The 14522-nt window shown below is 41.1% G+C and overlaps 2 protein-coding genes and 2 non-coding genes across 5 annotated transcripts; all 4 read left to right on the forward strand.

The window, feature by feature from the left end:
* The first annotated feature begins 577 nt into the window (after positions 1-577).
* rpl10 (ribosomal protein L10) lies at positions 578-4376 on the forward strand. Its single transcript, XM_028013823.1, has 6 exons — positions 578-609; positions 1410-1468; positions 2428-2535; positions 3535-3673; positions 3756-3918; positions 4162-4376. The coding sequence occupies exons 1-6, from the start codon at positions 587-589 to the stop codon at positions 4315-4317; spliced, it is 648 nt and encodes a 215-aa protein (XP_027869624.1). The 5' UTR covers positions 578-586; the 3' UTR covers positions 4318-4376.
* LOC114149522 (small nucleolar RNA SNORA70) lies at positions 2226-2358 on the forward strand. Its single transcript, XR_003596523.1, has one exon. It is a non-coding gene; the product is annotated as a small nucleolar RNA SNORA70 (small nucleolar RNA).
* LOC114149528 (small nucleolar RNA SNORA70) lies at positions 3961-4093 on the forward strand. The gene has a single exon (XR_003596526.1). It is a non-coding gene; the product is annotated as a small nucleolar RNA SNORA70 (small nucleolar RNA).
* Positions 4377-6677: 2301 nt separating the features above from the next.
* dnase1l1 (deoxyribonuclease I-like 1) lies at positions 6678-14498 on the forward strand. Of its 2 annotated transcripts, none has more exons than XM_028013600.1 (11): positions 6678-6820; positions 10028-10054; positions 10797-10945; positions 11690-11778; positions 11864-11953; positions 12039-12151; positions 12246-12358; positions 12446-12603; positions 12892-12988; positions 13238-13426; positions 13496-14498. In XM_028013600.1, the coding sequence occupies exons 3-10, from the start codon at positions 10799-10801 to the stop codon at positions 13379-13381; spliced, it is 951 nt and encodes a 316-aa protein (XP_027869401.1). In that variant the 5' UTR covers positions 6678-6820; positions 10028-10054; positions 10797-10798; the 3' UTR covers positions 13382-13426; positions 13496-14498. The 2 variants fall into 2 exon arrangements, with proteins under 2 accessions (XP_027869401.1, XP_027869411.1); XM_028013610.1 differs by lacking the exon at positions 13496-14498 and adding an exon at positions 7995-8083 and having other exon boundaries at positions 6693-6820; positions 13238-13472.
* The last annotated feature ends 24 nt before the right edge of the window (positions 14499-14522 follow it).

Consider the following 14522-nt stretch of genomic DNA (forward strand, 5'->3'; position numbering starts at 1 on the left):
TCTCAGCGGACCCATTTCTAAAGACAGGATTAATCAGCACCCTAAAAGTGTACTCAAGTGTGAATAGTGCTACTCCAAAAAAAAGTTAGTCAAGTCAAAATAAGAAGTAGACATCCAAGAATTTACTTAGGTAAGAGTAGAAAACAATATTTGGTAAAAGATGCCAAATTGCCAAATGCCAAATTGATGTGACAAGGGCCCTTTAAGAAGCTATATGAAACCCCCCCGCCCACTGAAAAACTACATTTCCCAGCATTCTATTTCATACATTTACGGGTTTTTTTTTTTAAATAAAAAATTATATTAATCTGTTACTTACAATACATTTATGCCAAGAAACACATTACTACAAAAATTATCTTGTTAATATATATATATTTTTAAAATTCGCCCCTTCTGACCTCCGTCCTCATGACGCAGCGGAAGTAGGTTCTCCTTCCTTTCCTCCATTAGGTGAGTGAGGGGTGGCAGCGCGTTTTCTGGGTCTGCTCGTTTAAAAACACATTTTAAAGTTATTTATCTCTAAAGTTAACCTGGATTGAACCGAAGTAACTCGATTTTATTTACTATTTCACAGATTGTAACCATGGGCCGCCGACCTGCTCGCTGGTAAGTCTTGTGGGGTTTTTTTTTCTCTTGCGTCAGGCCGATTTCAGCGTCAGTCGGAGGAAAATGGCAGCTGCTCCGAGTCCGCTCCATGTGCACGGAGCCGGGCGCCGGCAGGCCTCGGTACACGCTGCTAGTGCGGAGATAAAATACTGGACGCCTCCTGAAAGCTTTTTGGAACATTTGGCGCCCGTCTGAGTCGCTTTAATGCTCTCATTCATTATATTAAATTATACTGTTAGCTATCAGGTTACTAGCATTAGCACCGATGCCAAACTGAGGTTCCTGTAGAAGTTGGTAAATGCGGTTTGTGAAGCTGCATTTTTATCAGGTGACACAGCATTTATTGCAGTGGTTCTGATGTAATGATTTATTTTATGTGAAAACAGTAATTTTCCTTCCTAAATCTAACTTCCCAAAGTGAGGAAGCAAATGTTGACTTAAAGTAAAAGAATCGGGTTGGTTAAGGTTTTAAAGTTTATTTAGGCCAGTTTGACCTAATTTTTGTTTTCAGAGCCAACAGTCTGGGAAAATCTGTGTGTATGATCCTCCAGATGTTTCATTTTATTAGCATTAATAATATTAATCTGCATCAGTTGTACATGTGAATGATTTGTTAGGGATGGATTTAAAAATATGTATTTTAGCTAATAGTAAAACAAGTACTGCCTAGTTTGTGTGGATTTTTAAAAAAAATCTCTGACATTCTCCTCTTGAAGGAGCTCAGCCGCTCGGATAAGTAAAATGAATATGTTTGAACTGATACAGTAGGTCTGATGAGAAACCTGTTTCCTCTCTTCCAGCTACCGCTACTGCAAGAACAAGCCTTACCCCAAGTCTCGCTTCTGCAGGGGTGTTCCTGGTGAGAACGAACATTTAATGTTCCTCTTCAGAATGTTTCAGGACCTGCTAAATGACTGCTGCTCAGCCTTAAACCTTCTCTTTACTGTTTTCATCTGAGAACCGTTCTGCATCATTAGCAGAACGCTCCATGCTAATGGGCGTTCTCCATGACTGAGGTTCTGCTTTGCTTTGCAGGTTGACCGTCCAGTTTTTAAACATGTTGCGATGCCACAACTGTACAATCCCATTAACATTTTAAATCCCTGATGATGTAGAACTGATAGTTTTTCACTCGGTTGAGTTAAATGAGTGAGAAGATGCTAATAGTTTCAGCTAAAAGATTTAGCTTTACGTAAACTGAAAAGATCAAGAGTGGTTTCCCTTAATAAAGGAAAATCTTAATTTTTAGATTAAAACTTAGATTATAGCTACTCAACCAGTTAGTTGTGCTTCAGGGAATAACAGCTAGCATCTGCTCAGTGTGGAGCAAACTTGATCAGGTTAAATCAGGAAGTTCTTCATTGAGAGATGTATGATTAGTTTTTCAGTTTACCTAAATTTCTGTCTTTTTAGGCACATAATATAACATCAGGAATCATTTGAAGCAATACTTGTATCTGTCATAAGGTGCAAATTTATCACGCACTATATAGAATATGGATGAAAATGTGAAGGCAGTGTCTGAATCCCATAAACATGGCCTCAAGCACAGTTTGTTGTGCAGAAATCCTTAGAATCAGTTTGCAGTGGCACCACAATGCGTTCCACTGCTGGTTCTGCAGCTTATTAAGCCGACCGGTTCCTCTGCTGTGTGGTTCTGGTGTGCAAAGGCTGCAGACAGCGACTCTCTGGTTGTGTATGTCCTCAGCTGGGAGGTGCTGAGTGCTTTAAGGGACCACTGAGACAGTTCTGTCCTGTGTGGAGTAAATCTGCTCGCCCCCAGATCTGCTCTTCATCTTCTTTTCTCTCTTTTTGCAGATCCTAAGATCAGGATCTTTGACCTGGGCAGGAAGAAGGCCAAGGTGGACGAGTTTCCTCTCTGCGCCCACATGGTGTCTGATGAGTATGAGCAGCTGTCCTCAGAAGGTAAGAATGTTCTTGTAGTTTCTCCTGATTAAGTTTTTTATTTTTAAAATGACAGCATTGGTACTAAATATAAGTATAATTCTACAGTGTATCACTTAAGTCTGTTCTGTTCAGAGCAGAGTTGTTTCATTAGCCCGCTCTCGTCCTCAGAGGTCACCCTCCTGTTTGGTTCCAGCAGAACCTGAAAAAACTTCCTCCTGGGATGTCATCAAGTGTGTAAATGATTGATGTATGGTGATGCGTTTTTAAAGTTAAACATGTGGAATATTCTGGGGATGCTGGAGATGTCAGTGAAGTTGTTTGACTCATTCAGAAGGAGCCACGGTCCAATGACTGCAAGCTGAAATAAAATGAAATACAAATTGTATCAAAGTTGAGGTTATTTTTTATACTAAAGCTGCTAAAAGTGGATCAAACTAAAAATATTAACTCCATTTAAGAACTGGTTCTAGGTTCAGCTGCGAATTTGTGGTGAATGTCTTGCAACTTTGGAATTTAATGTAAAAATAGTTTGTTTTTTTTCCTTCTTAAGCTGCTGATCGTGAAAGTGAAGGAAGGCTAATGAGTTTAGAGACAAACGTTGAACAATTGGATCTGTAGTCAATGCAGAATGATTCAGTGTAGGTTTCATCAGAACTGAAGTTAATCAGCCTGCTAGTTTACAACCACAAGCTCCATTTTAGTTCCTCCAATCCACTGAGAAACCGTCTGAATCCGCAGCTTCAGCTTTTTAAAGGCTCATGGTGGCATTCCTACAAACCAGACCAGCTTGTCATCAGTCCACTAATAGTGAAAGTTGCATATGTGGAAACATCGATGGATATATTCAGAACTTCTCTTCAGTGTCTGAAATGTTTCAGTGAACTATAGTTAAGGTGCAGGTCCTGTCTGGGTATAAGTTGTAGAACATCATCCCTCCACTGAAACAGCCATCCAATAGGACTTCCATTTGGTCGTCATGGCGCCCCAGCCCATTAACCATCCTGCCCTGTCCTCTAGCTCTGGAGGCGGCTCGTATCTGTGCTAATAAGTACATGGTGAAGACCTGCGGTAAAGATGGCTTCCACATCCGCATGCGCCTGCATCCCTTCCACGTCATCCGCATCAACAAAATGTTGTCCTGCGCCGGAGCTGATAGGTGATCACACACACACACACACACACTTTATTTGTGCTCAGTGTGTGGAGGATTCCAGTCTGACGGTTGCTGTTGTTCCCAGGCTCCAGACCGGAATGCGTGGTGCGTTCGGTAAACCGCAGGGCACCGTGGCCCGGGTTCATATCGGCCAGGTCATCATGTCTGTGAGGACCAAGGCTCAGAACAAGGAGCATGTGGTGGAGGCTCTGCGCAGAGCCAAGTTCAAGTTCCCCGGACGCCAAAAGGTAAATAGGAAAGAAAACTGGAATCAGAGGAAAATTTTAACTCTGCAGCTTATTAAGCCGACCGGTTCCTCTGCTGTGTGGTTCTGGTGTGCAAAGGCTGCAGACAGCGACTCTCTGGTTGTGTATGTCCTCAGCTGGGAGGTGCTGAGTGCTTTAAGGGACCACTGAGACAAACACGTCGTCGTTTTTCCTGCCTAATTTTGCCGTTGAGCTGTAATAACACATCGTCACTCTGATCTGCAGATCCACATTTCCAAGAAGTACGGCTTCACCAAGTTCAACGCCTGCGACTTCGACGACATGATGGCCGAGAAACGCCTGATCTCTGACGGCTGCGGGGTGAAGTACATCCCCAGCAGAGGGCCCCTGTCCCACTGGAAGACCCTTCATGCCAATTAATCCTCCTGCACACTTCCTGTGTGCCGGAAATCAATAAATGCATTTGACTACAAAATGAATGTTGTGGTTCTTTTTTTTTTATTATTTCTAAAGCGAAATCCAGAATTATAGAACAAATTTCACTGGTGCAAATGAAACCAAACTTGTTAATCTTGTTAACTTGTGCCTCGCTCAGTTGAAGTATTTAACTGTGTACACATAAATACACCAGATCTCTAGGCTGTTATGAGTCAAATTTCACAGAATATCGTATAAAAATTAGCAATGTAAACTGAAGTAGTAAGTAGAGACAGGTTGTCCAGAGCAGAGTAAAATACTGCTGTGCAGATATTCTAGATTAGAATCTACGTTAAAGCAGTAGTCATCACAAAGACGAGCTACTGTAGTTTTACAGGAACTCAAATGATTCTAGTGTCCACAGCCTAACAGGCTCTTTTTCCTCAAGGCTCAACTGGAACCCAGTGAACAAGAGTAGAAACGGCAGTGGGAATCGGATGAATTAAAAACTACTAATTACACATTTTGTGGAGAATTTTCAGTAAACATTTCTCTTAAAAACTTGCACTTGCTTCATTGTCGTGGTTTTGTGAAACAAGGCATGGTGAGGTTACGTAAGTCTCGAGAAGCATTTCTGTTTTTGCATTGGAGAAATAAGATCTTTTAAGGAAGTCACTGAAGGCTTTAGGCTTCACATTTTCCTCTAGCCTGTTAAAGGTAGTTTTATTTTTAAGATGCCTTTCTAAAAACATGTAAATGGATCATCTAAAGGTCCAAATATGCCTCCACCATATATTACATGGCAGAATAAGATGGGATGATTTTAAGCATTCAAAATGTAATGCAGTAAATGACAAAAATCTTTACTACAATAAGATATAAAATGTTTTTCTTTCCATCACAGGATCTAGTTTACATTTCATTCATTTCTAGAGACTCTGAAGATCTTTGCAATCGTAGTGAAGCCAATCAGTGGCGTCGAATCAGATCAGGTTGATTCGTGCTGCTGGTCTAGGTCGGCTTATATGTTGTTTTTTTAATTATTGCTAGCTTGGGTTGCCTTCAGAAGTTCGAGTAGAGTCCATCTGTTTGTCATATAATATCAGCACAGCTCCAGATGTACTCCTGGCCTCTGAGGTTTGCTGTGAACAAACAGCATCATAAAAACACAGGAACCCAGCTCAGGTCAGAGAGGAGGTAGCAAGAGAGTTTCAACCAAGTTTGATTCTAAAAGCGGTTGGGTCTGTGGTGACTGGAGCCGCAGAGATGCACGGCTCAGCCGGGGAGTCTGTTGACGGGACTACATGTAAGATTCTCATGATCCTTCCTGGTGACTCCGTCTATTTTATGAAGTGCACCAGTTCCTCCTGCAGCAAAACAGCCCCACAACATGATGCTGCCACCATGCTTCACAGTTATGAAGTGGTCAACTGTTCCACTTTAGTTCCATCAGACCACAGGACATGTCTCCAGAAATGAAGATTTTTGTCCCTATGTGCATCTGCAGTCTGCCTTCTATGTTTCTGTTAAAGTAAAGGCTTTTTCCTCACTGAGTGACCTTTCAGCCCATATCAGGACATTTCACTGTGGATTGTGACTCTCTCTCACCAGCTATTCCCCCCAAATGTGGGGGCATTGGTTCCAAGAGACTCGAGGGAGCAAAAGGTGTTAAATCACCTGAAAATTGTTCCCAGAACTGAACCAGAATGGTGCTGCTCCCGATTCTCATCCTGATGTCTTGGCTGATTTCTTGTAATTTTCTCATCTTGTCAAACCAGAAATCAGAGAGTGTGGCCTTAAAATAAATCCACAGGTGAGCCTCCAATTAGGTATCAGGTAACCTATCAGAAGCTTCTGAAACCATGACATCATCATTTGGGTTTTTTCCCCCCCAATGTTTAAAAAAATAGTAATTATTTTGCATGCAAACGTCTGATTTTGTAGACAATGGTGAATATATCTCTGACATATTCTGTCTCTCAGTGTGGTGACATTTACCTAATAGAAATAATGTCAGTAAATCTGCCTGACACAAACAAGAGAAGTTTGGTCTGAATTAACTTAAGACAGCGAGACAATAATGTATGTCAACTTCTAATTTTTAATTATATGTGTATATATACACCAAAAAAAGAAAGTCTCATGATTTTCTAGGGACACTTGTGGACACTTGAGTCTACAGAATATGCGTCACGAGGAGTGAAATAAGGAAATGTGACTTTCTTATGCCTAAAATAAAAAGTAAAACCTAAGCAAATGAAGCCTGTCTGACAAGATCCAGTAGCTAAATTCAAATCAGTATTTTCTGTCTTGTCATATTTCACCAGGATGAGGTCAGTTAATTAGATAGTGAGTGAGTTTTCTTTGACCGTTCTCTAGCTGAAAATAACCAGCAGCAGCTGTAAATGTGGACCATGTTTTAGTCCCACCCCCAGGAAACAAAGAAGGCTGCCCTAGTTTTGAGTTTCAGCGGAGAGAAGACGGAGAGAAAACAAGGCTAGCGCCGGTAAGTTACCTTTCTGATGCTTTGCTTTGAGTAAATCTTCATTCTGCTGAAGGTTGGGGCAGGGGAACTTCTAGGAGAACCTGGTGATTAACCAGGTCCCTGAATCACTGGGAAAATATTCCTGATTGCAACTGGAAAACAGAGCAGGAGGGAGGAAAAGAGAGTGCACGTTCTGTCAGTTATGTTCTACTGTGGACATTGAAGTCCACAAAAGAACGCCTTCATGAAAGATGAGAAGGCATACACATTTATAGGTCTGTTTTGTTCTGGGACAGAACTTTGAGCAGGTCTGTTCCACTCACCTATAGTTCACAGGAATGACATTCTGACGATAGAGATGTTTTTCCTTCAGAAAACACACACACGCACACACACAGTGAATGCTCCAGAGTTAACTCTACACACTGTTTTGGGAAACAGAAGTGTAACTCCAAGTCCAGCTGCTGAGTGTTAATGGTATGTTTTGATCGAGTCCTGACATATTATCCAGAGCAACAGGAACTTCTGTTGTTGGCTTCTTTTATGGTTGGGAGAAATCCACTGGCAGCACCTTCCGAAACTGTTCAGATCATCTTTTTCTCTTCTTGTTTTACTTTGCAAACACTAACTTAAAGTTTACAGTGGTTTTATGTAGCAGACCAACACTAAGCAGTGCATTATTGCAAAGTGAAAGCAAAATGATTTACACTTCGCACACTTTTTAAAGTAGTGAAATCAAAAAAGAAAAAAAGGAGCGCGTTTGTTTACATCCTCTTTTACGCTAAACAGAATCCACTGGAACTCTTTGAAATCCAAAGTCACACAGAAGTGCTAAAAGTTATAAGAAGCGGAGGAGTTTAGCACTTTGGAACCATTAGAATTTGGGAAGAGCTTTAGATGAAGTCTGGGTCCCATTTATCAGAGTTCTGTAAGTTTAACACAAACTTTTGTTAAACTGAATGTGCAAATGCGGTTTACGATAAATTCCTAAAAAGTATCGCAAACGTTTGGAATGATGTAATGTTGCATATTACTAACTTTTTCTTAGTATTTTACGTTAAGCGTATCGGCGTATTGAATACGTCTATCGCGATCTACCAGTCGATCGTGGGAAGGTTTTGAGTCGATCTGGGCAGTAGGTCGCAAAAAAGAAACCTAATATCGTACCGAACTGAACGTTATGTTTTTAACGTAGGCTAATCTCTGCTTGGCTTGCGGGGCGTGGGCGGTTGCCACGGCAACGGGTGTACTTAAGCAACAAAGAGAGAGAAAGAGAGTAAATAGGTAAGTGGTTTTGAGTTGATCACCTGTTCGGGTTATTTTACCTTTGCCGTGGCGCATTACAGCCGCTGTAGTTTCTGAACGTTCAATAAACGACAAACTTGGACTTATTACCTCGTGTGTTTGCGAGTATAGGTAACAATAAATATCCATCCATCCATCCATCCATCCATCCATCCATCCATCCATCCAGCCATCCATTTTCTTCCGCTTTATCCGAGGTCGGGTCGCGGGGGTAGCAGCTTCAGAAGGGAGGCCCAGACTTCCCTCTCCCCAGCCACTTGTTCCAGCTCTTCCGGGGGAATCCCGAGGCGTTCCCAGGCCAGCCGAGAGACATAGTCCCTCCAGCGTGTCCTGGGTCTTCCCCGGGGCCTCCTCCCGGTGGGACGTGCCCGGAACACCTCACCAGGGAGGCGTCCTGGAGGCATCCTGACCAGATGCCCGAGCCACCTCAACTGGCTCCTCTCGATGTGAAGGAGCAGCGGCTCTACTCTGAGTCCCTCCCGGATGACTGAGCTTCTCACCCTATCTCTAATGGAGAGCCCAGCCACCCTACGGAGAAAACCCATTTCGGCCGCTTGTATCCGCGATCTCGTTCTTTCGGTCATGACCCAAAGCTCATGACCATAGATGAGGGTGGGAACGTAGATCGACCGGTAAATCGAGAGCTTCGCTTTTTGGCTCAGCTCTCTCTTCACAATAAATATCAAATAGGACAAATATATCAAATATATTTCTTGAAGTATTTAACAAATAATTCCGCGATAATTATATATATAACTAGTTTGGTGCTCTCTGGCATCTTGCTTTGAGCTCAGAGTCTGAAAGGCTTTTCCTCTATCAAACGTGCTATTTATTTTCATGTCTTCTGGAAATATTGATGTTGATGAGATTTTCTCCAAAATGACAACCTTTTTCAACCTTTATATGTCCACTGTTGAAAGTGAAGAGCTAAAATTCACAAATGACACTGAAATAAAATCCAGTCCAACATCTGGTTTGAGCTGACTCCTCTGGAACGTGTTGGAGGAAAAATATCCCAACTTCAGAAGATGTGCTTTTATCTTAACAGTGTTCTGTGGTTAGTCGCGATTTCTCATGTTGAGGTCATCAAACCAAATTTCAGATCTACCATAACTGATTGATACCTGCTGGCCCAATCTTTAGCTTCTGACAGAGAAACCAGTAACCTCCTCCCAGTGTCCGAATCTCACTGAGGAAGAAACTGCATTAGGTTTTCTATCACTTTAATATTTCTGCTATAACTGATGTGTATTTGCAAATAAAATAAGTCAATAGAGTTTCATTTACAATTTTTATATCTTCGTGTCATAAGGTAGATCTCAACCGGCTGGTGAGAGAAAAAGTAGATCTTGGTCTCAAAAAGTTTGGGCACCTCTGTTCTGTGTCTTCAGGAGATGGGCAACTAGCATCTCTGCAGACCCCACACATCCTGGACCTGGACACAAGCCGTTTAGACTTTTACCTATAGGTCAGCATGTCACAGTGCTGTCTGCAAATACCAACCACTTCAGAGACAGTTTCTAACCTCCAGGCTGTCTGTGTGATGAACGTTCACAGAGGCCCAGATACCACAAATATTTTACTGATACCACTTCAGCGTTGTCCATTGGAAAGAGATCTGTTTGTCTATCTTTACAAGACAGAAAAAAACTTTGGTTTTTACATGTTTTTATTGAGAACAAAACTGAACAAAAGAAATGAATTGCTTGTGTGCACAAACTTGGTGAATACAGCTGCTTGTTTTATTAGCGTAAAGCTGAAAATGTAAAAAAAAAGAAAAAAGAAAAATGTAACTATTTCTGGCTTGAGATGGACTTATTAAATCTCAACTCGCTGTGCAGGACTGGGTGAGTTTCTGTTTGGTTTTCCTTTTGAGCTTTTCCTGTTTTTTTCCCCCCTAATATTCATCTTATCTCCTTCCAGTTCCTGCGACACAAGAAGCAAGAACAGGCAAGAGATTGCTTGCCAAGCTTTTAACAGAATCATATTAATTTGGACAAAACTTGTTGCACAGCTGTAACCTGAAGTTGAATTCAGAAATATGTTTGCTACGAAATCGTCTCGAACATGGAAACAAAGAAACGTGAAGTTTTGACGGAAGCTCTGAGTCACACAGAAAACACGAAGTTACCCAGAAAACTGCAAACTTTTAACCACAGTTGATGTTTCCACCCAACACTTCACTGATCCAGAACCTCTCAGCTGTAGATCAGCCGATATTTGAGACTTTAATTTTAGTCTTCTTCTTATGTGGTGTTTCCTGGTGGAAAAATCATAGTTTTTAAAATTCTCCAAAAACCTGTAGGAGCTGAAAGCTGCATGATGGCATCTGGAAGGACACAATATTTCTGACAGACCATGAAAGCACCTCAGTGGAGCGACGATAAGAAAAGCTCTGCCAACAGGAGCAGCTCCAGTCCTATTTAATAAATCAGAACATGCATCCTGTTGAGGCTCATTTGTCAGATTAACCTTTTAAAAATGGACAACTTAGGTGTAGGTGTTAGATTTCACATCCATCTGTACCTGCTTATCCATGCAGGGTCAGGCTGCTAGATAATATGTAAGAATGTGAATATGGTTCATCTTTCCCTTTCTTTCTAAACACCCTGAAAGCAAAGACAGTATGTGGTCATGTCTTAGTTTCTATTTGTTATGATGTATTTGTAAACCAAACCCTGTGTGTCTCCAGCTATGACGTCCGTGTCCCTCCTGCTGTCCCTCCTGCTGGGTGTGGCTGATGTTCGAGGAGGGTCAGAGTTCAGAATCTGTGCCTTCAATCTTCATCATTTCGGGGAATCCAAATCTAACAAGAACGAGATCATGATAACTCTGGCCAGGGTGAGGACTCGGTCGTGCTGTTGCGATATTGTTGTGATGGCGTAATATTTCTACGCAAAGTGTCTACGTCATGTCATTTCAAGAAGATCTAAGGTGCTTGAAAATAAAAGATAATACTGATCTTACAGTTTTACTGTAGCTCGACATTGAGGTCCAGTTAAATTGGAGGCAGTTTGCTTTTATAAACTTCACTGGATTCAAATGGAAAATCTATTTATTATAAAAATGTTTTCGCAGAGACAAACATGGAGCATTTTTAGAGCTTTGAAGAACAACGGTTTGTGTCACCCTTAGATGCTCTGTAATTTTTCAACACAAAGAATCTTGACGTCTGATGATCCTCTTATTAGCTTGGCTTCGTAATTGAAAGTGATATGCTATAAAATCGAACTGATATAACGGAAATAGTCAAAACTTGTTGACACCGGCTTCAAGGTCAGTAGGCCAAGTGTTCACTGATTGAGAAGTAACTATCTCCAGGTAAGGAGGTTTTCTTTACTTCTGAACACCAATTTAGATGCAAAAAGATCCACTTGAGATCTTTTTGCAGTGTTTGTGGTTTCTCCCGCAGCATAATGTATTTAATTTTTTCTGTAGGTATATTTCGGCGAGGTTAGACCCTGTGAATTTGACTGCCTCTGCCTCCGGCGGATGGGTGGCGTGGGCAGGGCGTGGCGATGGACAGCATTCACCCTGTGGGTGTCCACACCACCCTGTAACTCCGTTGTTTCCTGTCCGTTTCAGATCATTACTCGCTGTGACGTGTGTTTGCTTCAGGAGGTCAGAGACCGTAAAGGAACAGCCGTATCAAAGCTGCTTCAAACGATCAGAAGGTTAGTGAACCAGCCGACTGGCTTATTTTCTTACTAATAATATGAGTAATAATAGTTGGATCTACTTTATCTGTTGGTTATTCAGGTATGACACGAGGAACCAGTATGACCTTTTGGCCAGTGAGAGGCTGGGCAGGAAGGGGTCATACCAGGAGCAGTACGTGTTCGTCTACAGGTAAGCTGCGCTGCTTCATGCACCAATGTACTGCAACTTGTTGTAAACAGAAACATCGCTCCTTTCTTTATCTGAATGCATGTAGGACCAACACTGTGAAGGTTACTGATCGGTATCAGTACCCAGATAATATGCCAGGAGATGAAGATGCTTTCTCCAGAGAACCTTTTGTTGTTCGCTTCAAAGCCCCAAAGACCTGTGAGGTTTTTTTGTTGTTTTTTTTTAGACATTTATTACCATATACCTTTTCTTTTCTCCATCCTTCCTTATTTTCCCTTCTGCCTGTTTCCAGCTATACAGGAGTTTGTTCTCATCCCTCAACACACCACTCCGACCAACGCCACTAAAGAGCTGGATGCCCTGTATGACGTCCTGCAGAACGTGAGAAGGATGTGGAGAACTGAGGTAAAGTCTAATGCCGATCATTGCCGAAGAACGGTTTAAATCAATCAATGGATAAATCTCGCGTGATTCTGAATGTTGCGCGAGCAGAACGTGATGCTTCTCGGGGACTTCAACGCCGACTGCGGTTACCTGGCAAAGAAGAACCGGGACAAAGTGCGTCTGATTACAGACAGGAGCCTCCATTGGCTGATAGGAGAGGACAGCGACACCACCGTGAAACACAGCACGTCCTGCTCCTACGACAGGTGAGCTCGGGTGTGATCCTGCAAGTTTAATCTGCTCACGTAATAAAACTAATCCCTTGGGTTTTACGTTTTTAGGTCAGAATAAACAAAACATTATTATATATCACCTAGAATGATGACATATCCGTCTGTTTGGACACATTGCGTTGAGTTTTCTGCTCGCTGAAATTCTACACAATTTACAATCCACATCGATTAGCAAGCATTTCATTTTGTGCACAGAAAATCTAGATTACTATAAAGCATATCTGATCATTCCTCTTCTGTCCACTTATGATTTTCCAACAGGATTGTCATCCACGGAGAAAAGTTTAACGGAGCAGTTGTCCCTTCCTCAGCCCAGCCATTTAACTTCCAACAGGAATACAGACTAACAGAAGAACAGGTGTGGAGTTTTTTTTATTTTTTATGTAAATATATCATCCTGGCTTTACATCCACAAACAAAATAGCAAATCTATATATCTTGATTAGCTCTAATCTTGATTATGCATCGATTGTATATACAGCAGAATGTTTTGAGCAGTATATAGAAAGTTCTAAAAAAAAAGCTGAGTCTCTACACTAAAACATTTCTGTCAACACGAATTTAAAAACTATGGGTGTTTGCTCTGTTTCTCCTCTTTTTCATTCAGGCGCTAAATGTGAGCGACCATTACCCAGTGGAGGTCCTGCTGAAGGTCAGCAGTTCCAGATCCTTCAATGGAGTCACTTCCTTTACAAGCAGCTTCACTGTGTTTCAGTGTTTCTGCCTTATAATCTGTCACCTTTTGTCATAGCAACTGGACAGCGAATGTATTGAGATGTTTTATAGCTCACCTCTCTATTTCATTAAATATGCTAAAAAATAAAAGCGAATCACATACTTGCTTCCGTATTTCAAAGAAATTTTGAACACATTCAACCTGAGTTCAACTTTAAAACCTTTTGATTTCTAGTTCTAGAAAATGAAATAATATGCATGTTTTTTTTTCTCTCTAACTCTTGTTTTTCTTTGGTGTTGTACTTTCCACTGTTTGAAAATTCCTCCATTTTTTTTCTCACTTTTGTCATTTTATCCATAGAGATAAAATAAATATCTATTATTTTTTTTAAATATTATTTATTTTTTGCACCAGAAATACTTCAGTTCTGTAAATAAAAGTTGGACGTTCTTAGCTACTTTTTGTGGATACATTTTCTCTTCAGTGAATCCTCAGCACCTTCAGAGTGACTAAACTATATTTATCTAGTAACCCTGGGATTATATCTGAATATAAAAGTACAAGATTTTAATCTTTGTGGCTCCACTTGACTTCAAAGTGCAATGCTTCTTTCAGACACGGCTAAACAAGATAAAAGTAATTATGAAGACATTTTATGACTAATGGAAATGGAATAAAACCTAAAAGACAGGTATCTAAAATGGTGTCAAATAGATATTTTTTTTTCATTGCATTGGGAGCCACATTTAAAACACTCCTCCCTATATAATATATAGAAAGTGATTTAATGTTGGGAACACATATGATGCCCTAACCTAACAATTTACTAAAGATTATAGGTGGAAAAATTCAGTGTGTTATTTTGCGGTTATGAAAAGTTTATGAGTGAAAAAGACAGACATGTACAGTAACCATGTGCCTCTGTAGTTGGAGGGGAACTACGCATCATTTTTACACAGGAACCTGTGCCCAGAACCTCCAGGTTCTGGCCACCTGAACCAGAGCCTACAACCATACAGCTGCAGGCGCTACTGCTTAAGACGACCAAATCCCGCTGCACATCTACATGTTAAAGTCGTCAAAATCAAGCTAGCACAACTGACCTCCCTCACTCCCTGGCTGTTTTATTAGTTCTAACTTTTTACTGACATGATACCATTGGACCCAACATTAAAATATGTTGTGCTTTGTATTCGATCTTGGAGGACATTATTTT

This window comes from Xiphophorus couchianus, chromosome 1 (assembly GCF_001444195.1).
Source record: "Xiphophorus couchianus chromosome 1, X_couchianus-1.0, whole genome shotgun sequence".
Classification (NCBI taxonomy): Eukaryota; Metazoa; Chordata; class Actinopteri; order Cyprinodontiformes; family Poeciliidae; genus Xiphophorus; species Xiphophorus couchianus.

Coding starts and splice junctions, on each gene's coding strand:
- dnase1l1 (XM_028013600.1), top strand. CDS start 10,799: ATGACGTCCGTGTCCCTCCTGCTGTCCCTCCTGCTGGGTGTGGCTGAT. Junction 12,359..12,445: donor GAAGGATGTGGAGAACTGAG/GTAAAGTCTAAT, acceptor TTGCGCGAGCAG/AACGTGATGCTTCTCGGGGA. Junction 12,989..13,237: donor ACAGACTAACAGAAGAACAG/GTGTGGAGTTTT, acceptor TTTTTCATTCAG/GCGCTAAATGTGAGCGACCA.
- rpl10 (XM_028013823.1), top strand. CDS start 587: ATGGGCCGCCGACCTGCTCGCTG. Junction 610..1,409: donor GGCCGCCGACCTGCTCGCTG/GTAAGTCTTGTG, acceptor CCTCTCTTCCAG/CTACCGCTACTGCAAGAACA. Junction 3,674..3,755: donor TCCTGCGCCGGAGCTGATAG/GTGATCACACAC, acceptor TGTTGTTCCCAG/GCTCCAGACCGGAATGCGTG.